Source organism: Balaenoptera musculus, chromosome 9, assembly GCF_009873245.2.
Source record: "Balaenoptera musculus isolate JJ_BM4_2016_0621 chromosome 9, mBalMus1.pri.v3, whole genome shotgun sequence".
NCBI lineage: Eukaryota > Metazoa > Chordata > Mammalia > Artiodactyla > Balaenopteridae > Balaenoptera > Balaenoptera musculus.
In genome coordinates, this window is record NC_045793.1 from 58945975 (window position 1) to 58972397 (window position 26423).

Consider the following 26423-nt stretch of genomic DNA (forward strand, 5'->3'; position numbering starts at 1 on the left):
TCCCCAAAGCCTCGGTTTAGAATCAGCCTCAACAGAGGGAAGCGAGGAGGTCGTATGATTTCTCCCGTGGCTCGGTCTAGTCTGGTGTGCGCAAAGCACGTCCTCCCTGGTGCTGGATGCCACGCTGACCCTAGCCCGCTTCCCTCCCCACCCTCCCAACGGTGGGCGTCCTCGGACTCCAAGTAAACCCTCCACCGACTGAACCCCCCTCTCACCCTTTCCCGGAGCCAGAAGAGAGAAAGCGCGTTACTGCTGAAAAAGTGGGCGCACAGACGCCCCAGAGAGGGAGAAAAGCTGGGCGGGGGTGGGGGCGGGGTGGAGGGGGCGGAAGGAGGGCGGCCTCGGGCTGCGCCACGCAGTCGGATCCTGCTCGCTGGTCCCCTGCCCCCTCCGCGCCCGCCGGCCCTCCACCCTGCCGGTGGCCCGCGGGGCACCAGGTAGGCAGAGCTGGACAGCTCCTGCTTTGATCTCTGGGCTCCAGTCCCTTCTACAGCTGCCCGGCTGCCCGGAGATCTGCGAACTCTGCCCACGTCGGTGTCAGCAGAGCTCTCCGACGTGTACAGAAGTGTTTCCAAACTTGGAAAGGGCGGGGGAGGGCCGGGGGAGATGGGGAGGGCGGAGGTATGCAGACAGCGAGTCAGAGTTTCCCCTTGAAAGCCTCAAAAGTGTCCACGTCCTCAAAAAGGATGGAACCAATTTAAGAAGCCAGCCCCGTGGCCACGTCCCTCCCCCCTCCGCTCCCTCCTCTGCGCCCCCGCAGTCTCCTCCCAGCTGTGGCTGCCCGGGCCCCCAGCCCCAGCCCTCCCATTGGTGGAAGCGCTTTTGGAAGCACCCTCGGGCCAGAGAAACTTTGGCCGTATAAATAGGGCAGATCCGGGCTTTATTATTTTAGCACCAAGGCGGCAGGAGGTTTCGGCGAAGTTGGAGGTACTCGCCACGACTGTATGCCTGCGCCCGCCAGGTGATACCTCCGCCGGTGACCCAGGGGCTCTGCGACACAAGGAGTCTGCATGTCTAGGTGGTAGACATGCTCAGCTTTGTGGATACGCGGACTCTGTTGCTGCTTGCAGTAACTTCGTGCCTAGCAACATGCCAATGTAAGTGCCTTCAGCTTGTTTCGGGCAGTCGGGGAAAGAGGTTAGATGGGTGGGCACCTGGTCTGAAAAGGAAAACCTAACAAAGTTCTAGGTACAGCTTGGAGGGAAGGCTCTCTGGCATGTGGAAAAACGCTGGCATTTATGAGAAACATGGAAAATACTTTAGAAATGAAAACAAAAAAGGCTCGACTCTCGCCAGAAGTTAGGGAACTTTTCTCCCAACTCAGAGTGAACCTGTTAACTTGATCTGGATCCTGCAGTTAGTGAAGCTCAAAGGGAGCAGAAATCCTTTTCCTTAAAGATGAGATATTAACTGACATGATGAAGGAAGGCAAAGGCCTCCGCCTAAAAGGCCCCAAAACTGCACTGATGCCCACCTTGTGAAACTTGAGGCCTGGTTTAGAAAGCCCTTAATTTAGTAATAAAAAAACTCACCCCCTAAAGGCTTTTCTCTTCTGGGTGTTTTAAGACTGGTCCGGATGATGATGATGATGATGATGATGATGATGATGATGATGGCCATCAGGCGCCCTCTGGAGGGAGGACAATGAGAGCACAGGGGTCCAGGGCTTAAGGTTAATGGAATCCCCATTTAAAGACTCCACAGGTTTATACAGAGAATGATCTGCATTTCTCATTGAAGCCAATCCCCATAGCTAGTCAGTGTATCCTGGGAAGAAAAATGGATACATTCTGAAAAGTAAAATTAGCTTCTCATTTCATTACCTGGTCATGGAAATGGTAACATTATTTAGCTAAAATCTGCCCTGCCTTTTGTTGAGCCAGAGTTAGCTTTTTAATATGTTCCCAAAGACAGGCATTCTGAACATAGCAAGTTGGGAAATATCAACACTGATCTGAGATTCAGGAGACCCGGTTTTTCCCATGACTCTGCCAATAATTTATCATGTGACCTTGGGCAAGTCAAACCGAGCCTTTTCTAAAATGCAGGATAGAAATTGGATGGACTCCAAGGCTGCTTTCCAGCTGTAGGTTTTATGACCAGATTTCCATGTCAAGATAGAATGAAGAAAATCAGTCCGGTTTTGCCTTGAAAATGGCTGACTAATTACCAAAGATACTGACTTGATGGGGTAAGAGGGGGATCTGGCCACACCCAACACTCTAAAAGTTTGCTCCACCCACATGCCACGGTGTCTACCACTGCATTATTACTGATGCATTTGTGTGTGTATGTGTGTTTTCTCCCTTCATTCACTTTTAGTATACACACTGTGAATGCTAAGGAATAGTTGCATTGAACAAATTCACATTACCAAGTTCATTTTTTTTTATGAGATCTGAGAGTGGCAGGGGGAAAGAGTTGTCTCCTAGAGAAAAGAGGAAATTAGACCTAGGGAAGTTTGGAGGTACAAAGGGCAATTCACCTTCTGATCAACATCCAACTACAGTCTGAATAAAAGTTACCAAACACACATTCTTCAAAGTGGCTCAGTCTGAATAATTAAAAGGCAAATTTCCAAAATCATAAGAACTTCCGTTAATCAAGTCCAGGCATAATTATTCTTCCTACTGATGAACACAATGAAGTAAACATATCATTTTCCTAATTTAAAAGTAATTCTCACAAATTGCCCTTAAATGTCAGTGCTGGATGTGGTCCACCCTCCTGAACTGTGACTGTTGCAGCAGCTGTTCCCACTCCAAATGACACACTTCTTGGCCACCTAATTAAAGCAATTTTTAGGGGTGATTCATTTTGTTGCCAGCTTGGCCTTATATCCTGTGTTAACCTATAATTTTTATACCGTAGGAGAGGAATTCAGTCTTTAAGGACTTATAGCAATTATGGCAAAGGGGGAGGATATTCCTTTAGTGTATTTTTCCCATTATTTTTCTAGATCTTTAATCCACAGTTTTTCCATTTATACAGAGCAGTTCTTCCTCAGGGACAAAAGTGATACACATTGGTAAAATGACCTTACCTAACTTAAGTGAACCTATTTAAAGCAAAATTTCAGATGTCCAAATGAATCCATTTTCATGGTGACTTATTTGCAAATTAGACCTTTTGAAAAAGGACATTAAGAATGGTACAAACTCTGTAACGTTAATGTTTTAGAAAAAAACTTTAGGTAACGTACTTTCCTAAATTTCCCCCTTTTAAAATTTTTAAGTATCAAAAATTGTCTAAACTAATACAAATTATTTCCTCATCAATATACTAGTTTTGCTCATATTCAGTGATTCACCTGTGCAATATAGCATCTTAATTACTAAACATTAGAAGTATCCTTTAGACACATTAATATTTCACAGCATTTATAAAGTAGTAAATAATTAACAATTTAATTCAAAATATATTTACATATTAATATTGAAAACAAATCATCCTGCTGATCCCTGCCATAATTTTGACATGCATAATTTCTAAGTCATTAGAATATTCTTAATAAAAAATACAATTTGTCTTTTAATTAGGTAAGTCAATTTTATAGACTAATATACCCATTTGTTAATCACTGCTAGTGATCAATGAAATAATACTAATAATTATTTCTTTCTTTCCCCTTTCCTCTATAGCTTTACAAGAGGTGAGTAAAATTATTTTTAGAATTTGTTATTTTAGACTTTGATTGCCTTGGCCACAGTAATGTCTTCTCTGGGGAAAGAAAAGGAGGCTGTATTGATATTGACCAACCCGAATTTCCAAAATAATCATCAGGAGTTATGGTAGTCAAACCTTTCTGGCTGCCTTAGAAAGTACCCACCCCAATTTCCGAAATGGGCGGGGCTACTGAATAAGACCACCCTAAAACGAACACCCATAAGAAAAGAGAGTAAATTATCCAGTGGAAGTTTGGGTTTTAGCATCAGCTGCTACGAACTAGAAGACTTCACCAAGCTAGAGAATTTTATCACTCCCTTGGAATCATTTGCAAGATTATTATGAACAAATTCTTAGTTCATGAATTGAATTTGAGGCATAATTACAGATAAGTATATATCTGGCTTCTATACATATTTTATTTTATTTATTGGTAAAATTTTAAATTGTGCTTTGAAATATTAAGATAATAGTAATGCATAATATGTATAATCTGTAGGTATGTTTGTACACTACATGGAAATGGGAGCCATTTTAAAATTTATATAATCTTCCTCATAATAATCCTTTACTTATTCTTTTCTAGGCAACTGCAAAAAAGGTAAGAATCCAATACTTCTCCATAGTACCTGAAATGATCAGAGATAACTTACAATTTAACTAAATTTATGGTACACTACAGAAGGAAAATACTTTGTCAAGATTTTGCCCACATGAATATGCATTAGCTAAACCATAAAATAAAATAGCTTTGATGTGTAAGATAACAAAGCTTTATTATCTTCCAGAGTCATCTCTAATTATACTTATATTATACAACTGGTGATTTACATACTAAAGGAAAAGAAAAGACTTGTTTTTGTTCTGGAGATGGAATGAATATTATGTTAATTATAGGTGATAAACAAAAGTTTATTTTAAAGGGCTTTGACTATATAAATATGCTGTTATCGATATTACAAAATGATAATTTTATCCACAGAAATCATCTTTCTAAAAATAGTGGTCATAATATTGGCCTAATGCTGGAGACTATAGCCTCCAATCTCCCAGTTTAAAAAAATTACATGTAATTATAATAAAAACAAAATACTTTTGTCTATTGTATTGTGCCATTTTTATAGCTACTATCTAATAACATTATGGTTAGATCAGCCTTACCGACTAATTATTATCGAGAATGTTTTGCTCATTCACTGGAAATTACCTAGACATTTATTATTGTGCTGTTTCTACCTTCCTCGTAGGGCCCAACTGGAGATAGAGGACCACGTGGAGAAAGGGTGTGTAATTTTTGAACTATTAAAGGGCTTTGGCCCATATTTTAATAACTACATATCAGAAACTACAGGAGACTGACAATTTATAAGGATATTATGTATCCAGATAATTGCCTACCTTTTAAGCAAATAATGCCTTACAGAAAGTGAATAAGCATTATTATATATAATCAGTATTCTTTTTAGGTCAAGATTATCCTTTAAGAAAGTAGAACTATTACAGGCAGCCGTATTCTTTGCATGGTCTATCTTTCTTTGTTTTTAGTTGACCTGTCCAACACATACATAATGGAAATATATCTACCTACCACCACATGGCCCTTCTCTTTTTAACATGTTTTGTTTGCTTTTCAAGTAAGATCTCTTATTTAGGCTGAGAGTAATAGTTAAACAGCAGCCAACAACATGTTTCTGTCTAAATTAATAAATGTACAAGTTAGGCTTGCATTTTATTCATTGTATTCTTAGATCTCCTTGCTATGCTTATGTGGCATGTATAACCACATGGTTTCATTATATGACACTTTCATCAATATATAAATACCTATACCTTGTATCCATCGAGAAGTGCAGACTTAAATGTATTCCACTCAAGCAATCTATTAGAGGTAGGGTTATGTCAGTAAATTACTTTAACAACATAAATAGTGTTAATGGTAGGAAATCTGCAGGATTTTCTACCCTGTGATAAAATAACTATTAATTATTATATCAATTAATCTGCTTTTCACACATAACATACCAAAACAATTAAGTTCATCAGTCAGAAACTGACAATCAATATACACAGTATATCACTGTGCACTGTTAACCATATGAATTTATAGCTATAAATTTTAGCTATAATTTTTATCTTCATTTGAATACTGGAGCTCCATTATGAATTAATATCCAATGGCTGACATAGTCCTCTTCCAAGAGGAACTATCCTGTCTTGTGTCTTCTTCAGACACCAGCTACTCAACCTCCTTCTAAAATAGACCCATGTCAACAGTGGCAAATATGGCATTTTAAATTTCCACACCACTTGTACATTCTGACCAACTGATCTTACCACATGTAATCTGAGGTCTCCTTTAGGTTTCTGCGGAGTCTGTCTAACCCTGACTTAATTCTCTTTTTACATAACAGGGTCCGCCAGGCCCACCAGGCAGAGACGGTGATGATGGTATCCCAGGCCCTCCTGGTCCACCTGGTCCTCCTGGTCCCCCTGGTCTTGGTGGGGTAAGGTGTCTTAAGTATCGTTAACTTTTAGCTAACTTCAGTTTCTTACACCTGTATTGGAAGAAGATTCATTGTGGAATTTATTTTTAGTAGTTCTAAGGGAGAGTCTGCTATTTGGATATTAGTATAGTATTTTATTTCATTTCTTTGGTTTCTTCATTCACGATTCTGCTTTGCCTGATCTCTTTGTGAGCCCTTGTCAATTACAGGACAGGTCTTTGTGTTCGCTGAAGGTAGCTGCAGCCCTCATGACCATTATTTAATTTGGGAATTTAATATCTTTTATCAGTAGGGCACAAATAAGAGGTGTTGCATTATTAAAAAGTTTGATTAGATTGAATTATAAATGAAATCCCTGATCTTAAGCAATTTCACAAACATCCTACTCTTTTTATTCTCCTTGGCTTGAAGTCTACTGAACCAACATTCAAAGCAGTTTTTGGTTTAATTTGCTTGAAACTAATTTGAGAAAAGTACATTTCTCTTTTTCATTAATATCTTCTTTTAGCTTTATGCTTTAACAATGGTATGAGCGCCAAATGGCCTCACTGCAGGAAGGAAAACATATTTGCTTAATTGGTTAGCGCTATGAATCAGAAGCCTGATTCTAATACCCAACTGTACACCAGTAAAATAAGACCTTTCTCCCCCAAAGATCTTATTATGATTGCTTATCTACTGAGTGCATTAAAAAGCACCTTTCTTAATAGGTCTACCACTGTAAGAGAGATCAGTAACAGTAAAGCTATTACTGTGAACTATTTTTTAAAAGTTTAATCTTCCAAGGGGCATTTTAATTTAATTTTCCTCTAAACTTTAAAACTCTTTATATCCTTTTTGAAACTACAGCAAGAAAAAGGTCTCTTAGTCATTTTGTGTAGTCATGGAGGAGCAGGGCAACAGGTAGAAATATAAAGTTGTTCTCTTGGTTTCTGCTTAATTTATCAGGGGCCCTCACTGACTTTTAAAGTTTAGAAAGCTGTCTTCCTCAGTGTACAGGTAGTGGGTGGAGATTTGAGTTAGAGGGATAACAGGGCAGGAAAAGGTTCAAAAATAAGGTAGGGAAGCTCCCTATTTCAAACTAGGTGTGGACTAAATTTTAAACTTGTACCTCTCCTGAATTTTTAGGAATTTAGCTCAGTATGGAAGTTTAAACTAATAATTATGTCAGAAATACTGCTTCCTTTTAAACAACAACAGAAAAATCTTTAGACGTAGAATGAGAAAATGAACTACATGGCCAACAGTTATTTATATGTGTATATATATATATATATATATATATATATATTTTTTTTTTTTTTTTTTTTTTTTTTTCCCCATCTAGAACTTTGCTGCTCAGTATGATGGAAAAGGAGTCGGAATGGGCCCTGGACCAATGGTATGCTAATCTCTTTTTATCTAGCCAAAAAATTACTGAATAGAGAATTTACTTTATGTTAAATTTCGTATTGCCATTTATTTAGCTACCTAGTTTAATACTCAATACTCAGATCAGATAAAAGCAGCAGCTCTCTTTGTATTCAAATCTATAAAAATCTAAGCCTAGGTTAGGGGGTTCGATATTTTCTACAAACATGCCTCCTTAGGATAGATCAGATATTTATATCCAAGAAATAATCTCTGGACGTAGTAATCATAATTTAGGTAAACCAACTTAATTCAGAAAAGTAATCACTCTGATTAATTTTTTTATGCCCTTTAACATTGCCTAGAATTTGAAGCAACCCACAGAGATGCAGAACTATTAAGTTCTATGAACTTGCTGGGAAGGATCAGCAAGTTCTAGTGTAGCCCGTTCATTTTCTAGGTAGAGAGTTTAAGCCTTTTCCCAAGGTCATATATGTGGTTAATGACAGAATACCAGGCAAGATGTCTGATAGTCAACATCATGGCTCATGTATCCAGTACTTGAATAAAACATTACTTTATTTAACAAGTATTTACCAAGTTGGTCTTCTATAAGACCCAAACTATATTATGCATTTGGGATATAGCAGTGAATATGACAGATTCCCACCCTCCCTCAAGGAATTAACAACATAGGAAATGTTTCTTTTTATCCGTCTTGATAAAAAATTCTTTTTTAAAGTCTAATTATAAATCAGTATAGGAGAGAATATGACTATGATGATGATGGTCTATCTTTAACAAGTAAACCTTCTAACAAGCATTAGTGAGATATGTTAGGGGAAAAAAAAAACTGATATGAGCATGCAAAATATATACTAGTATGTAAAAAATAGAGGGGAAAATTGCTGGAAATAAAAATGTTAAGTTGATTAAACACTGCAGTTTAGTACATACCCACACATAATTTAGTGATTTTTAATTAATTGTTTGCAAACAAAGGTATTTATCTGCCCAAGTTAAGATAGTCTTTAAAATATAAATTTTACCTGGACAATGCATTCAGTGCTCTGTCTTCAAAAGACGTTCTGCTGGAGCTAATGGTCCGCAATAAGCTAATACACTGTAAGGGCAAGACAATATATTCTGTAAATTAAAACTCTCACTTGAGAAGTAATATGCCGTTAATTGATGATTTCCAATTTCCTGATTTTGCATGGTAATTTAAAACATTCATATCTGAAATGAAGAAGTAGAGATTTTCTTTTGGCTTTGTTTATATTGGATATTTGAAATTAGCCATTTCAGCTAATGCTGGACATTAGTCAGTTTTAAAGCAGTACCTATATCTCAAGAAGAAGCTAAAAAGAAAAAAAAGTAAAGCATTAATTAAAAAAAAAAAGCCTACATAAGCCTGGAAAATTAATATGGATTTCAGATTCCCCTGACTTTGGAACATCTCTCTGGGGGGCATAAAGCAGAGTGTTTTACTTTTAAAATATACTTTAAGCTTGCACATTCACACACATTCACAGACATATGTAATCAACAGATATGTTTCACAAATAGGAAAGATAGGCAGCAATAAAGCATTAAAATAAATTTCCATGTTGGAAAATCAATAACTATAAAACCCCACAGGGTTCTTCTCTGAATTAATGAATAATCATTGTCCATCTCACAGCCTCCACAAAATAAACTACCTTTTATGTAAATGAAATTGTTGCACATACATGGAAAAATGAATAAATATAATTAAAAATTCATGGTGTCAAGGAAAATTATTTTTAATGTACACCTAAAAATATTATTTTGATTGAAAAGTGACAGTTTCTTTTAACTCTGAAGCAATTTCTAAAACCAAATAAATAACTCATAATTAAGATGATGAGCTTTTTAATAAAATCCATATTATTTCACTCTAGGCATTAATACAGTGGGGCAGACTTGACTGCAGAGTCCCCATGCTTGATGTGTCATGAACAAACTACCTGAGACTTGTCTGTGCAATATATTCAGCATTAGAGGAATGGCCCCTACAGAAGAGTTTGCACAGGCCTTGCAAAGGGGAGTCACAATGTGTATTTAGCTCCCAAACTAGTAACACTCTGTTTTACTCTGTGTGCTACAGAATGAAGAACAAAGGCGAAAACAATCTGCTGTCATTTGGGCCATATTTTCAATAATAGTAGCATATAATAGATTCTTCCAGTAGGATGTTTCAATAATATTTTATTTTTCCTTCACCCCTTACTATATCCACTTTTGTTTGACATTTTCATCAGTCACCAATAGCCCTTAAAGGAGCTATAAGGTTATAACAAACCTCCCTCTAATCATTAAGAAAGACTTTTGATCCTTTTCAATTTATGCCCCTTGTGGCAATAAAAATATCAATTTCTTAGCTGAGTATGATATGAGGAGATGACATACGATAAGGAAATCCAAATGGAAATGCTTCGTCAGCTGCATGAACGGCAGTTGTATATTCTGTACTGTGCAAAGACTGAGTCACTTCATTGCATTAGAGCAATCTCAATATGCCCAATTGTGCACAACTTTAAGGAACCTGTGGCCACCTCATCTAACTGAGTTCTGATTTGGATTAGGAGGGGCAAAGGTGAAAGCAAAGGCAGAGACACAGTGGAGGAAACTTGGGTCCTTAAATGCTTCCTTGGGAGGAACAAAAACTGTGAAATGAGACCAGGACAATTCTGTTCATTTGTCCATCACAAAACGTCTATGGCACTACTAAGCTAGTCCTGTCTAACCCAACCCTAGGCCATGACGACTTGTCAGTGCTAACTATATCTGTCCTCTTTACAGGGTTTGATGGGACCTAGAGGCCCTCCTGGTGCATCTGGAGCCCCTGTAAGTACCGAAAGCTTGTAATCTCTCTTATGTAAAAAGACAGAGAATTAAATAAAGGCTTGGAATGTGACATACTGTTTTTTCTTAGGGCCCTCAAGGTTTCCAAGGACTTCCTGGTGAGCCTGGTGAGCCTGGTCAAACTGTGAGTACTTTTCCCCCTTTGTGATAAATATTTTTTTCAAGAAGTTTCTTAATATAGCATTAACAAAACAATGGGTCTCCTATTTTCCTAGGGTCCTGCAGGTTCTCGTGGTCCACCTGGCCCTCCTGGCAAGGCTGGTGAGGATGTAAGTATTTACTCTTAAGCATTTCCAAATGCCATTTAAATACTCCTGCCTCAACAGAATTTCTAGATTCAAATTAAGTATTCTGCCAAAAGCTGAATATGCCTGACATAATTTCCCCCATATGGATAATAACATTTTAATGAAATAATGATTAAGTTTCTTGTATTTAAGGAAATATAATTGTTAATTAAATATATATTTGGATCCACATTTTTATATGATGCCTTTTTTCCCTGTTGTAAAAACCAAGATGCCCCGACTTTCATCTGATAGTTTACCAAGAGAGGGTTTACCCTATGATGCTTTCATGTTTTAGGGTCACCCTGGAAAACCTGGACGACCTGGTGAGAGAGGAGTTGTTGGGCCACAGGTGAGATTTTTTTACAACAGTATATAGTCCAAACATCAGAGGTATCTCATATATAAGATAGTTGCTAAAACTAGAATCAGACTAAGTGGCAACATAGATGTCATACTTATAACACTCACTGAAGGCATCTGACAAATAAAGGAGCCTAGTTAAGAATGCATACAGGTTTTATTAATGCAAATAATGTAATATTAATGATGGTGAGCATCCTTTAAACAACTAAATTGTGTGTTCTACAAGTACCATAGTATTAGTTACTCAAATTAGAGCAATTTATTTGCTGCTCTGTGCTTACACATATACTAGTCTTTGATTCCAAGCTTGGACTTTGATGAGAAGAAACACTTTGGAGGGAAGAAATCATCGTCTTTTTATTTAGGACAAAAACGTCATTCGTCATCTTCTGTGTTTCTTTTTAAGGGTGCTCGTGGTTTCCCTGGAACTCCTGGACTCCCTGGCTTCAAGGGCATTAGGGTGAGCACATTCTTTACCCACAGAAGAGAAAATGTTGATTACTTTTAGTAAAAACCTCAACTATATTTAAACTCCTGGATGACACATATTTGCTTCCAAATTCCTGGAATTTGCCGGAGTGGAGAGAGAGTTAAAGGGTAAGGTGGCCAGAAAGTAAAGTGGGGTGTAGTTTTTTTTTTTTTTTTTAGTCTGTTCATAGCTTCCAAGAAAGGAGGATCCCTACAGGGAAAATGGTATAAAATGGGTATAACTTAAGAGGTATTTAAAACCCTCTGAAGATCATAAAATTATTAATGATGGAAAGTACATGAGAGAGCATCTAGTTCTTTATCCTTCCCTTTCAAGTGTAGGGAGGTTTAGTGACTTACCTAGGGCAACAGAGGGAGTTTGTTGGGAGCTGGGGCAATGGGACTCCGTTCTACGGAAGCACTCACAAGATTCATGCAGGAGATATTAACTGCAAAGATACAAGATGTTTGAGTTGACCAAACACTAATGGAATAGCATTTTAATAATAAGGATTTGCCTTTCAGGGTCACAATGGTCTGGATGGATTGAAGGGACAGCCTGGTACTCCAGGTGTGAAGGTAAATACTAAATCAGAAGCACTGTTTTTAAGACAATTGATTGTAATTTCCCATCGCCTTCAGAAAGTATATTTTTACTGAAGGCTAATCATATTCTGAAGCATATCTTACTTCCTCGTCAATACTTTAAATCCCTCAGTGGTGAGGACTATGGGATTCTGTAACAAAAGGCCAATTATTAATAATATTTATTTAATTCAATATCTATTAAGCAATTGAGATTTTAAAATGTCAATAGTTTCTTCCTCCATTTCCTTTCCTCCTATAATTTTAGTCGATCTCTGCAGCCAAAATAAAAGTAAATAAACATATAATCAGATATTAGAACACTATGTTATTTTAAATAGTAAATTCTCCTTTGCCATGCACTAATTAGATGGGTACATTCATGTCACAATATACTTTTCAACCTCTTTCCTGTGGTTTATCTGTGCACACTCAAAAAAATTTTAATTAGGTAATTAAAGTCTCAGAAGTGTGTTATCTCTTGGCTGGGCTCTTCTCTGACAGCGTTTTCAACTATAAAATGTTCTCTCTCCTATTAAGGAGATAATGTGATATTAAAGTGAATACCAACGTAATCACAAATTAATGAGTAAGGAATACTAGTGGGACCAGCAATGAACATGAATATGGAGAATCTGTTCTAACTTTCCAGCTGCCACACCAATGGATAAGGTCAAACTCATTCTCCCTGGAGCCTAATATAAGAGCTCAGACTACTGATCACAGCATCATAAAATGTTAAGGCTGCAAGGAGCTTTGGAGACCCTCTCATTTTGCAGATGAGGGAAACTGAGGCTTAGAGAGAGTGAGTGACTTGCCCAAAGTCACACATCTAGAAGTTAGAAGAGCACAGGCTAGAATTCCTGACTCCCACTCTCGTGCTTACTCACAAAGAATACACTTCAGATAAAATCCTAGAAATGAAGGGTCCTTAAATGGTCTCGAAAACCAGGTTTCTTCTATATCTAAATTAGATTATCTTGAAGGAAAGTTCCTTTTCATGTGCCATTGTATTAAATTACCACCAGCACCAGCATCACTACCACCACTACCCCCACCAACATGGTTTTTACTCAAGATAAGAATGTAGATTGGAAAAAAAAAAAAAGAATGTAGATGGGAAGTAAATAAGACAGTTTTATAAAATATTATGAAGCTTTAATTTTTCATGCATATTTTATAAAAATAAAAATATTGAGTGTTCAAAATAACTTTAAAGAGGGTAAATATGGTTATGTTGAAAGCAATTTATCCTATCATCTCTTTTTATGTTATCATTGCTAATATATAAGCCTAGTCTAAATGATATCCAAAATCTAAGGGGAAAATTGGGGAAAGGGTAAATAACACTCGACCACATCTCCCTGATTCTGTGATATTTGGTATTATCTAAATAAAAACCCATATTTTATAAATTTTTTAAATGTATGTGATTGGCATAATTGAGAAACAATCTATGTAAGAAATGTTACAAAATATATGAATGGTTGAAATTGAAGTAATACTGTAAAAGTTACCAAATCAGAAGAAAATAATTGATATATATAATGAACAAAAACTCAATCCTTCTTTTCCATGTAGGGTGAACCTGGTGCCCCTGGTGAAAATGGAATTCCAGGTCAAATGGTAAGTATTGATTACTTTATTGTAAATCAAAAATGTGTACACTCTTTGCAAGCTGTAACTTCTTTAATGTTTTTGCTAATTACCATTTCCCTTGGCATTGTATTCTTTGATATTTTTCTAATAGCCTTCTGCATAGTTAATTGAAATCCATTACCTTTTAGCTGGAATTAGAACAAGACCTATTTATTTCTAGTGGATTCTTGCGCATGTTGGAAATTGGAAAAAGGAAATGATGCCTGTAACTTTTTCTTAAATTAGCATTCTGGATTTCAATGGAAATATTTCTGCTTCTAGGGAGCTCGTGGGCTTCCTGGTGAGAGAGGACGTGTCGGTGCCCCTGGCCCAGCTGTGAGTGCTTCCACGTTTGTTCATTTTTATTCTTTTTTAAAATCTTCTAATAGGTGCCATTTAACTTTCCACTTGACTTTTTTCTTTATTTTCTTCATAGGGTGCCCGTGGAAGTGATGGAAGTGTGGGTCCTGTGGGTCCTGCTGTAAGTGGTGACACTGAGGAATTTGGAAGGGACTGAGAGTGTGGGATGGGAGCTACCTTCTTTATTAATTCCCTATGAAATAACACCACTTTAGACACCTTACCAAATGTTCTAAGAGGTCATTTAAAGGTTCTGTTTATAAGAACTACTATCCCTGAGGTTTGTAATTGATATATAAAGTAAAATCTACCTCACCTGGGATACCTGGAATGTCTTCCCTTCGATAACATACCAATGACAACAGATTAGCTGTCAGTTTTCTCTTTGCCAACATTAAGTAAGATCAAGCCACTCTAAGCCACTTCAATCTTCTGTTGTTGTTTTGTTAATTTACTGAGAGGAAACTTCTTACCACCTTCCCCTTTGATTTCAGGGTCCTCTTGGCTCTGCTGGCCCTCCAGGCTTCCCAGGTGCTCCTGGCCCCAAGGTAAAAATGCTGGTGACCATTGTCATTACCTTGATAAACATTTTATTGTGATGTGAAAGATAGGGACTGTGTTTGCATATAGATAATTACAGAACAGGGAGCTTAATTAGTCCCTCCTTCAAAATTCAGATACAGAATGACCAGTTTTCTCAGATACAGAATGACCAGTTTTCTCACTCTAAACTTGAAATAGATGATCTCTCTGTACCCGAGCACCATGAGCATAGATAGAGATAGCAACATGGAAACTGATGCCCTGGGGTTCCTCTGGGATACTCCCAAAGTAGTTGGGACTGACTGGCTGAGAACCAGAGTCTCTACCAAGAGAGACAGAGGTAGGTGAAGATAGCAATGGTAGCCAAGATGGCAGAACCAGGCCAGGAAGATAGGAGCACAAACCCCAATCTGTGGGACCAGATCAGATAAGGGAAATTATTGCAGTTCTGAAGAAATTTCATAAAACTTGGTGACCTAAAAACAGAGATATGCTATTTCATTATTTGCTGACTAATGCCTCAATGTCATTCCTGTTTTTAGGGTGAACTTGGACCTGTCGGTAACCCTGGTCCTCCTGGTCCCGCGGGTTCCCGTGGTGAAGTGGGTCTTGCAGGTGTTTCTGGCCCTGTTGGACCTCCTGTAAGTAGCCACTGTCATTAACTTCATTGAGTAGAAGGAAGAAAACAAAAAGAATGAAGGTGGGGTCAAAGAAGAACAGAAATACTCCTATGAACCATATCTTTCTCCCTTCCTTTTCGTCACAGGGCAACCCTGGAGCCAATGGCCTTCCTGGTGCTAAGGGTGCTGCTGTGAGTATATGGCTAAAACGTGCTGCTGTGGTTTTAAAGGTATTTTAATGGATGCTGTGTCTCCTGCCAGTTGTCTCATGAGGGACCATGCTGCGTTTCTTTCCCAGGGCCTTCCCGGCGTTGCTGGGGCTCCTGGCCTCCCTGGACCCCGGGGTATTCCTGGCCCTGTTGGTGCTGCTGGTGCTACTGGTGCCAGAGGACTTGTTGTAAGTGGTCATGGCTGATGCTTTCATCATTCTGAAATACCAGCTCTACCATCATTTCATCCCCATCTAGACTTCGTCTTGTCGTCTTATCATCCTTATTTCTTCCTTAGCGTTTTCAGTGTGTATGTCTTCTGTAAGTTCATGCACACGTATGTATACTCTCTCCCTCACACACACACACAGACACACCCCTCCTGCTATCCTAGAACATTACCCAAAGGTCAGTGAGGCACAATTCTATTATATCAGTCTTGTCCTTTCAACCAAGACCATTCCCCTGTAGGTTGTTTAAATATGAACCAAGCATATTTCTTAGAGAACTAAAGCTCTCTTTACTTTGATTCGTAAATAGCCCCTGATGTTTGTCTTCCAGAGAGTTGTGACAAATGTTTGTCATTTGACCACTGTTTTGTATTGGACCCTAGGGTGAGCCTGGTCCAGCTGGTTCCAAAGGAGAGAGCGGCAACAAGGGCGAGCCCGTAAGTAGTTCTATAATCACAATATTATGGAGTTACTACTTTTTCAATCCAAAAAGTAATACTTTCACTTTTTTTAAGTTATTACTTTTTTTTCTAGCTAGATATGAACACAAATTTTACTTTTCCTGTGTCCCCTTCTTTTGTTTTTTCATTAAATAGGGTGCTGCTGGGCCCACAGGTCCTCCTGGTCCCAGTGGCGAAGAAGGAAAGAGAGGCACCACTGGTGAAATTGGATCCGCTGGCCCCCCAGGACCTCCTGGGCTGAGGGTAGGTTCCAAATGCTCTTGACACCCAGACACACCAGAGGCACCCATTCATTGGGAATTGGTCAGAATTACTGAGTGCATTTTCTAGATGAAGGAAACATCTGCTTTCCATCTGCTTTATTAAATCACTGACTCTCAATTTGATATGTTATAAAATTGGTCTGGAAACAATGTTGACCTACTTTTGCAGAATGTTTCCTCCACACAGTCCTTTGGGGTTTGGATGAAGTTTTTTGGCTTGGTTTGTAATTGTATCTCCCCCTTAAGGTCATCAAGATTTCTTGCATGCATGCCATGTTTCAATAAATTCTGCCCTACCTGATATAAGGATTCTCTCCAATTCTTTTCTATTTCATGTACTTTGCTACAGGGAAATCCTGGTTCTCGTGGTCTTCCTGGAGCTGATGGCAGAGCTGGTGTCATGGTAAATTGTCTACTACTCACATCCTGGGAAGGAACTTGATGCTTCTGGCCGTGGGTTTGTCACTGGAGTTAACAACCTCCCCTCCCTTTTCTTTTTAATAGGGCCCTCCTGGTAGTCGTGGTGGAACTGGCCCTGCTGGTATGCGAGGTCCCAGTGGAGATTCTGGTCGCCCTGGAGAGCCTGGCCTCATGGGACCCCGAGTAAGTTTCAGATTGATTTTGAGCAAGTCACACCTAGCACTGTTTCCTTTTCTAAAGGGATGATTAATATTTGAAGACAACAATAAAAAAAATCAAAAGTTAATTTGTTAGTAGACTGGCTGATGGTTCCCTTTTTAATTTAACTTTATCAAAGCCCAGTAGATATTTTGATGAATTTAGTTAGTTCATACATTTCCTATTTATTACTTGATACAATGGCTGTGAGGTTTTTGGAAGAATAGATTTATTTTAATATATCCAAATTGGGTTGGTTCTCCTATCAGCATGAATCTTTTATCTCAATTTGTGAGTTTTATATAAGGTGTTCATGAAATATATTAGGACTATACATTATCAGTTTATTAGATTCATAAGTGAATCATTTTTCCAGCGATCACAAAGTGCTGTAATGTATTCAGCATCACACTAGCTATGGAGAAATGACCTTTAGATCTGTAGACACTCTAATCCATAGCAATAGAGTAATTTTTTGCCTCCGTTATCTCTTACGGATGAGTATCAACTGTCATTGTACCATAAACAAGTAATAAAGACACCAAATATAGCAATTTAAAAAATCCACTTTGAAAATTACTTACTAAAAGTATTTGTTTTTCTATTCTAAGGTAAAAAACATATACATTTTGCACATAGAGTATGTTGCTCAACAGTTTCTTGAGATATCTTTAAATGGATCAGTTGCACTAAAATTCAGTAAAAGGAAAGGCATTAAAAATAGAAAGAAGAAAGTTTTCAGAGCTCTTTCATACCTCCCAGCTAGTGGCTAATACCCCTAATGTTTTGCCCTAGTCAACAAACAAAAAGTGGGGGGAAAGTGCTTTTGTGAGATTTCAATTAATTGGAGCCTTGAGTATATGTGTTAAAGTGCCAATAGGAAAGCATCCTCATTTATTTTATAGGGTTTTCCTGGTTCCCCTGGAAATATTGGCCCAGCTGGTAAAGAAGGTCCGATGGTAAGTATTGCTTATATTTTCAAGGACACTTATTGCACCCTTATCAAGTGTTTCCTGTAGCTTATTTATATGTGAACACATTGAAAATAAATATTAGCCACATACATATCTGAGAATGAAAAGTAATAGATTGTAATTACAGAGTCCAAATGAACACAGGAGCAAAAGGAGAGAAGGAAAAAGAAAAACATGGTAGGGAATATTGAAGAGGGTGACAAGGGTATGAAAAGAGAGGAGAAAGAGGGAATTGTGTACATATGAGATTGACTTGGATGTCCATGTACCGACATCCTATTTAGAAAAGGAAAGTGGATTCATAATTTATTGACACTTTATACAGGAAGCTCTATACAATCAGAAAATGATTCTGTTTCATCCTGTGGCAACATCACAAGCTTGAGGTTGTGAGGCCCTTTTGATGCTGAGTAAACTTTAAATAAACTCTGGTTTCAGGGCCTCCCTGGTATTGATGGCAGGCCTGGAGCAATTGGCCCGGCTGGAGCAAGAGGAGAGCCTGGCAACATCGGATTCCCTGGACCCAAAGGCCCCACTGTAAGAATCACCACGACCTCCTCTCCCTTGGCACTTTTTTGCCACATTTCACCAAAACTCTTATTTCTCTCCTGCCTCAGTCCACTCTACCTCAAGGGGGTTCCTTTCAACACGAGAAAACTGCAAGCCACTTACCACAACAAAAGTTGACCTCCAGTGTATCATTGTGCTCCTGCTGAAAATCCACATCTTGAGTCACATGCTCCTGCAGACATAAGTGTACTTTATTGTATCTGGAGCTGCATGATGATGGATCATGCCTTAAATAACAGAATTCAAGGACTAGGAATCTAAAAAAAGAAAAAAGGCAAGAAATTCACATTTCAAAATTGTCATGGTTAATTTGACATTAAATGTATTTTTTTTTAATGTTCATTATAGGGTGATCCTGGCAAAAATGGTGAAAAAGGTCATGCGGGTCTTGCCGGTCCTCGGGTAGGTACTAACTTCTATGCGGCTCTATCCACATAGTATTCACGTAGGATACACATCTTTTGAGGCCATCTGATATCATTCCATCACTTTCTTTCTAAGATGGCATCCCCAAGCTTCCTTTTACCATCACAAAATGTCTTTTCTCTTTAACCACACTTATAAGGCAGTGAGCTATGACGAATCAGAATGTATATTAAGTCAAAAATATTTATGGATGCATTTGGTTTTTATTTAATTCATTTTGTGATTAAAAGGCTATGAATATGCTAGTAGCATTCTCTGACTTTCATAAATTGCCCTCCATCCATGGACTTCCTATGAGCCGTATCACAAGTTAGTAGGTAGTATTTGGGCCTTGGCCACAATGTGTTTAATTCATGCTGAAATAACAAGGTTTGTTGTGAGGAAGTAATACATGAGGGAGGCTTTGGGGTATCTTAAATTGTCTGACTCACAGGCAACTAACTCTGAGCCTTTCTGTTGAACATTTTAGGGTGCTCCAGGTCCTGAAGGAAACAATGGTGCTCAGGGACCTCCTGGACTACAGGTGAGTATTTCTCTCACTCTTGCTCTATTTTGCACTAAAATGAATCTAGTCCCACAAAAATGGCCATCTCTTTTTTTCCAGTCTAAAAGTTATGTAGCTAGATAGCAATGTAATTATGTATGTAATGTATGTATGTAATCTTTCATTATGTAATCTTTCCTATCACTTTCAGGGTGTCTCAGGTGGAAAAGGTGAACAGGGTCCCGCTGGTCCTCCAGGTTTCCAGGTAAGTCAGCTGAAACACACAGACTCCTGCTTTTGGTCAGACTCTCCAGCTGTAAATCACTATAACACTCTCCCCGCCACACAGAACATGGTTTCAGAACTGAAGCAAAGAAGTGTACATTTTTTTCAAGGCAAACTTTTCTGTAATCCTTTAATAACACATAATAGTTAGTGATCATGTTGATATTAGATAGTTCCCCAAAAAACCAATTATTAGAAAATCCCCCAAATATAGCCATAAAGATTGAGGTTTGTCTTTTTTTCATCTAGGGTCTGCCTGGCCCTTCAGGTACAGCTGGTGAAGCTGGCAAAGCAGGAGAAAGGGTGAGTAAAACAAGTGATAGTAAATTCGCCTAAACTTGGGACTTTCCCTCTGTTTAATACCCTACTGCAGTGCAATTATAATATGCAAAAGGAAACTTCATATTTCATATGTTAATGATAGTGTTCTACATATGTTGGTACTGATGGAGAGAATGAGCCAAGTTACTCATTTTCATTCAAATTACTTTGTTTTAAGGATTGAATGAAACATCACATTATGGAAGTACAATATCATGAACATTCCATTTAATAGCCTTACTTTTTGTATTGTTCTTGGTAATGTTAAAATACAAATTATTTCCCTCTCCATAGTAAAAAAAAATAAATGCACTGATTTTCCATCAAACTAGACCCTGAAAAATTGCTTTTAATGTTTTTCTTGGCATTCAGACATGACACTGCTATTCACAATCAGGGCATGAGTTCTGAGTCATTTTATCTGTAATTGTGATGAATGTGCCTCAATTCAGTTACATTCTGTGGCCTGCTCTCCTTTGTCAACAGTGGGGCACATTAAGGAGACAGCTGGTCAGTAATAAAGGAGATACACTTGGGTATACAATTAACTAGGTAATATGCAGAATATGATCATTTCTATTAAGAAAGCAGTCTGTTATATAACTAAAAATAGGCAATGTCTGATATTGTTCATCATCATTATTTATTATATTATCAAAGGAGATAGTCTTTTGTCACTTTTTAAAAAGCAATAAACCAAATAATGAGAGACTAAAATTTTCTGATACCAGGTTCTAGGATAGATATATGTTTAATATCAGTGGAATTCTCACTTTTTTAAAATCTTTCCGTACACCACTGAAAGCTCTCTTGTTCCTAACAGCCTGTGTACTTATACACTCACGTAGGTAGAGCCTATCTGGCTTTATTTCACTCTCAAAACTTTTCTAAATATCATAAACATAAGTGGATTTAGAGAACATACGTAAGTTTCACACTTTATTTATTCTCATGTTTTGCCTAGGGTATCCCTGGTGAATTTGGTCTCCCTGGTCCTGCTGGTCCAAGAGTAAGTGTTACTTAACTTTCATAAACTTCTCGCAATGTTTTTAAAACAAATAGTGCCTTCTCCTAAAAACTACTGATGACCTTTGTTAACAGCAAATTCCTGACACTCTTCTGTAGTCAAACATAATCTGCAGAGAACATTCAATTTCTAAATTGATAGTAGACTTTTTATGTAACTGCTCATATTTCTTATTCAAAAACCATAGGATTATAAGAAACATAAATGAACTAACATATGTATTATATTCAGTGATTTATACCAACAAGTATGATATATTTATGACAGTGGCTCGACCTGAGCTAAGGAAAAGTAATATCTTACTAAGATTTAAAATCAAATTTTGTAACGTGTGTTGGTGTTCAAAGTCTAAAAGCTGAAATCATGAGCCTACTTTTATTTTAAATATTAAATAAATTGATGTCGTTTGTCTGTGGTCATTAGAATAACTGGAAAGATTAGTTGGCCCCTAAAGTATCTTGTTTTGTGGCTAGTTACCATATAACTAGGATGCCCAAACAAATTTACTGTCATAGAACCATAGTATCATAGAACCAGATTATAACAAGGGCCTTTGAAACAGTTGCAATGTGAACTTACATGTTAAATATTCTGGACCATAGAATACTATGTTGTAGTGATATTTACATGCAAATTGGGAAATATTTAGATAGATAGAAAGATAGACACGCATACACACATTTTCATACGTATATTCTCTGTTAACTATATTATAGCTGTTACATCACTATTGCATGCAATTGTATAAAGAGAGCATAGATATGAAATATCTAATCTTATTTACATCTGGCATTGCTATTCACTTAAAATGACGCTACTGTGCATAACTGGCATCTGTTTTTACCTACGGGCCTATCACAAAAAAAGGAAATGAATTCCAAAAGTAGAATATTATACTCCAAAAGCAACAAATTTTGGAGTTGTAGCCATAGAACATTAGAGCTGAATGAGACCTTAGAGATTATCTCATCCCATCCCTTCATTTTACTAGTAGAGAAATTCAGGGAAAAATCATTATAATTTGCTAGTAAATGGCAGAACTAGGATTCAAAAGCTAAACAAGTGTGAACTCTAATGTGTAAAATGGTATCTCTGAAAATGATGAACAGTGTAACACTTCTTCTAATCCCCTTTTCACAGGGGGAGCGTGGTCCCCCAGGTGAAAGTGGTGCTGCTGGGCCTGCTGGGCCTATTGGAAACCGAGGTCCTTCTGGACCTGCAGGGCCTGATGGAAACAAGGTAAAACTTTGTTACATATTGCTGGTTTGGCCTAGTGTGCTCTAGAATAAGTAAATCCTTTACAGTAGTAAATGAATCGTTTCTCAGATTTTTTTTTTTAATTTATTTCCAGTTCTGTGATGATTTCCACCTCAGTAAATAATAATCTGATTCCAACAGACCTGAATTATTCCAAAAGAGTCAAAACCCCAGTGTTCTACACACAAAAATGAATTAGTATGGGTTTTCACTCTTTTCTCATCACACTATTTATACTTTTGTCTTAATCTAGAAACATCGTATACATTTGGACACTATTTTTTAGAGAATGAACTTTTACCTTCCCAACATCCTACTTCATAAAGTAAAATTTCAAAAAGTAATCTAAATTTTAATAATAAGAGAATTTTATGATGATAAAAATTAACTGGACAGTACATTCATCCCAAAAACATAAGCCTGAAAACTTGTGTTTCAAAATAGAATCTGTGGTTTAGATCTTAAAATAGATGGAATTACACATTTCTGAAAAACAGATTACTTCAACCACAATAAAGAGAAGGTAACTTATATTACTTCTGATTCTTACCTTTAAGGGGTAAAGATTTGCTATAAAAGGCTGTTTTGGTATATGGAAGGATATTGGAAAAAATAAAAATAAGGTAAGTGGGAGAGAGGAAGTAAGAAAGGAAATACTGGTTCTGTGAGAAAGTACTTTCAAAGGGTTTTATCTCAGGAGTGAGTCAACAGGTTTTAAGTATGTGGAATTGTAAGGTTTTATAGAAAAATGGAAGCTATAGTCCACACTCTTTAAGAAGATTAGAACGTAAACATCTCCCCGGTTGATGAGGTCTGTTTCCACATTTCCTGTCTGAGCTAAGAGACTTAACCTTGAAAAACGTTTGTGGGCATTTTTCACTCTCTGCCTTCCATTGTCGTACCCTCTTCTCTCCCATGCCTGACTTCCTTAAGAGGACCGGGAGCAGGTCATAGAAAAATCACAGGCACCCATCCTACTACCCTCTTCTCTTTAGTCACCGTGTCATTAACAGCGTCTTCCTCAGTTATATTCTCCCTCCTTTCAGTAGGCCTCCTTTGTGTCTCTAAGCAGGCGAGCATGCTATCCATGAAATGTTTAAATTGGAATGCTTCAAGAGTTTGGCTCTTCATTTTCTTCTTGTACCACAGAAATAACTGATTTCACGTGTGTTTGATTCAAGGGCGAACCTGGTGTGGTTGGTGCCCCAGGCACTGCTGGTCCATCTGGTCCTAGTGGACTCCCGGGAGAAAGGGGTGCTGCTGGCATACCTGGAGGCAAGGGAGAAAAGGTAGCCTCTCAGTGTTTGACCTCAATACATATTGTTGATGAACTCTCACAAAGAAGGCTGTGCAAGGTCAACCATTTTTTTTTTTTTTTTTTTTACAGTTCTTGGCAGGTGGTCTGGTAGCATTTTGATATCTATCTATATACATGTCCCTCTGCCACCTAGCACCTACGCATTTCTAAACTCACTAATCTGGCAGAATTCCTTGCTACCATGGAATTTCACGCAAACAGATGGTGTTGAGTAATACATGAGGCTCATTTTAATGCCACTAACAATAATGCCTCAGCCTGCCCTAATTAATGGGAAGAAGCTATATTGAACAGCTGTCAACCGTGCTGCTGCATTAGTTATGCCATAAGAGTGATCAGGCACTGAAGCCCATTGTGATGTTGCCTTATAATTCTGTCCACATGAATTTGTACCTTGCTTGATTATGCTTCAGGAGGGTGTATGGAAATTAGAAAAGAATATTTAACACTAATCTGGAAAGGGCCTTGAATTATTTTTTCCTTATTTTTTTCCTCATTCAATATTTTATAGAATGGTAGGGAATCAAAACATTACTAAAGATCTTAAATGAGTAAAAGTATTATAGCGTCTTCTGTTAAAAAAAAACTGCAGATTAATTTTGATTCAAAAATTTGGCCGGAAGACAAAAAGTTGCTCTTGCTTTTTACTTTCAGGGTGAAACTGGTCTCAGGGGTGATGCTGGTAGCCACGGCAGAGATGGTGCTCGTGTGAGTAGAATTCTGTTGGTGCTCAGATTGTTTTGTTCTGTTTTGTTTTGTTTTACATTTCACTCAATTTGAGTTGAGAAGCTTTCCAAAACTGAACTGACAAAAGAGGGCTTCAAGTTTTGTAAAAGAGTATTCCATTCCTTCCTGGATTTATGACTAATAATATCACTTTACATGTTCCAAAAGAAAAATTCAAATGAGGACTTATCCCCTTGAAAATCATAGCCTGAATTTTCTACCTTCCTTAGTATTAACTATACCAAGTACAAACTACAATCCAAAATCTCTAGGTTTAATAGAACATTAAATGATTGTTTAAGTTAGCATAGGGCTTTAGAAAAAACAATAATTCTTACATTTTAGGAAGCCAGAACCTCTAATAAACCTCCTATTTATTCAAATGTATACCCTAAGAATTTATCACTCAAAGAGCAGCCCCAAAGATTAACTGTTAATGCCTTGGAGATGCCAATGATAATCCCATAAAGGTATAATAATTCTACCTAGAGTGTTGATATCATGGCTCTTCTAGGCCATAAGCCACTTGGGCTCTTCTCACCTCTCCCTCAGGGCTGATAACTCCCTGTGGCACATTCATCATATCCTTTCTCTGACTCACCCAGTCCTCACAGTTCTTAGCAAGGCTAGTCATTTGCTACTGTCCAGGGAATTTTACAAGAGCAGAGACTTCAGATCTCCCCAGTTCCTAACCTGCCCGTGACTTAGTTCCATAACCTTCACCACTAGGGTACTCTCCTCCTGAGAGTGCCTTCTAATAGTCTTGATAATTAGAACTGAAATGCTTCAAAGGCTTTCTTGATGTCCACCCAGAGTGTCCAGTAAAAGTGTTCAGTCACTGTATAAGCACAGCAAGGGGAAACAGCAAGGGTCACTTTTGACGGTATGGGGGTGTTATTAACAAGACTTGTTTTCTTTTTGGTACTAGGGTGCTCCTGGTGCTGTAGGTGCCCCTGGTCCTGCTGGAGCCAATGGGGACCGGGTAAGCATGCATTTTCACTGAGTTGCAGCTCTCTGAGCCAATGGTGGTATCTAAAATTCCCTGCCACCCTGGCCCCAAAGGGCCCTGGCAATTCATTTGTATGGCTTGGTATAAAGCTCATTTATTTAAAAACTTATCCATTAGTATGGGGCAGCAAGAAACAAACGCTGTGTGTTTAAAGTTCTCTTTCCCTTCCTATACACGTGCCAGGTATCTGATCTATACTTCAATCCCTATCATTCGTTTTAAAGTCTTTCGGGGTTGCCCATTAACAATATCCTAATGCACTGAGCCTTCTTGAAGCCTTCATTGTAAAAAAAAAAAAAAAAATCAATAAAATACATAGTGTGCCTATTTCACATCGAACAGTCCACTTAAAATAGACCTTATTTATTGTATTGCACAAATTGCAGCAAATAGATCAGCCCTGTGTCCATCTAAAAATTAAAATGTCCTCCTCCTGGTATTGTGGGCACTGATTTACAGTGTTTTGGCAAGTGTATAACCAATACCACTTCACCCTCCAAAATTAATACAATATTATGCAGAGTAAGAATCCATTTCACTTTTCTCTGTGAGATGTGAATTAGTTATCTCTTTGGATGCAATTGCAAACTCTGACAAGAGCCCACTGTCTACGACTGTTCCCTCTCCCTCCTAACCTCGTGGAGCATTTGTGTGAGGAACACTGACACACTCATGTTTGGCCCCCTTATAGGGTGAAGCTGGCCCTGCCGGTTCCGCTGGTCCTGCTGGTCCTCGTGGTATGCCTGTAAGTAAACACCTGGGTCGTTTTAGACACTCATAACTTCTAGACACTGAGGAATCGAAGATTGCTAAGACATTTTTAAAATCCCTTTTCCCACCTAGGGTGAGCGTGGTGAGGTTGGTCCCGCTGGCCCCAATGGATTTGCTGGTCCTGCTGTGAGTATCATGTAACGAAGGTTAATCTGAAAACATTCCAAGTTAGCAAGTAGAGTAAGTTGGAACACCTGA

The 26423-nt window shown here is 38.0% G+C and overlaps 1 protein-coding gene across 1 annotated transcript in view; it reads left to right on the top strand.

Moving 5' to 3' along the window:
- The first annotated feature begins 694 nt into the window (after positions 1 to 694).
- The window catches only part of COL1A2 (collagen type I alpha 2 chain), a 35811-nt gene continuing 10082 nt past the window's right edge, over positions 695 to 26423 (top strand). Inside the window, exons 1-36 of the mRNA XM_036862852.1 lie at positions 695 to 1097; positions 3642 to 3652; positions 4253 to 4267; positions 4914 to 4949; positions 6078 to 6170; positions 7498 to 7551; positions 10347 to 10391; positions 10480 to 10533; positions 10625 to 10678; positions 10995 to 11048; positions 11469 to 11522; positions 12056 to 12109; positions 13697 to 13741; positions 14036 to 14089; positions 14190 to 14234; positions 14608 to 14661; positions 15199 to 15297; positions 15423 to 15467; positions 15575 to 15673; positions 16099 to 16152; positions 16312 to 16419; positions 16789 to 16842; positions 16944 to 17042; positions 17963 to 18016; positions 18470 to 18568; positions 18950 to 19003; positions 19497 to 19550; positions 19723 to 19776; positions 20046 to 20099; positions 21082 to 21126; positions 22285 to 22383; positions 23583 to 23690; positions 24374 to 24427; positions 25374 to 25427; positions 26146 to 26199; positions 26298 to 26351. Of these exons, the coding sequence (XP_036718747.1) occupies positions 1028 to 1097; positions 3642 to 3652; positions 4253 to 4267; positions 4914 to 4949; positions 6078 to 6170; positions 7498 to 7551; positions 10347 to 10391; positions 10480 to 10533; positions 10625 to 10678; positions 10995 to 11048; positions 11469 to 11522; positions 12056 to 12109; positions 13697 to 13741; positions 14036 to 14089; positions 14190 to 14234; positions 14608 to 14661; positions 15199 to 15297; positions 15423 to 15467; positions 15575 to 15673; positions 16099 to 16152; positions 16312 to 16419; positions 16789 to 16842; positions 16944 to 17042; positions 17963 to 18016; positions 18470 to 18568; positions 18950 to 19003; positions 19497 to 19550; positions 19723 to 19776; positions 20046 to 20099; positions 21082 to 21126; positions 22285 to 22383; positions 23583 to 23690; positions 24374 to 24427; positions 25374 to 25427; positions 26146 to 26199; positions 26298 to 26351 (2187 nt within the window). The 5' untranslated portion in view covers positions 695 to 1027. The remainder of the gene's footprint in view (positions 1098 to 3641; positions 3653 to 4252; positions 4268 to 4913; positions 4950 to 6077; positions 6171 to 7497; positions 7552 to 10346; positions 10392 to 10479; positions 10534 to 10624; positions 10679 to 10994; positions 11049 to 11468; positions 11523 to 12055; positions 12110 to 13696; positions 13742 to 14035; positions 14090 to 14189; positions 14235 to 14607; positions 14662 to 15198; positions 15298 to 15422; positions 15468 to 15574; positions 15674 to 16098; positions 16153 to 16311; positions 16420 to 16788; positions 16843 to 16943; positions 17043 to 17962; positions 18017 to 18469; positions 18569 to 18949; positions 19004 to 19496; positions 19551 to 19722; positions 19777 to 20045; positions 20100 to 21081; positions 21127 to 22284; positions 22384 to 23582; positions 23691 to 24373; positions 24428 to 25373; positions 25428 to 26145; positions 26200 to 26297; positions 26352 to 26423) is intronic.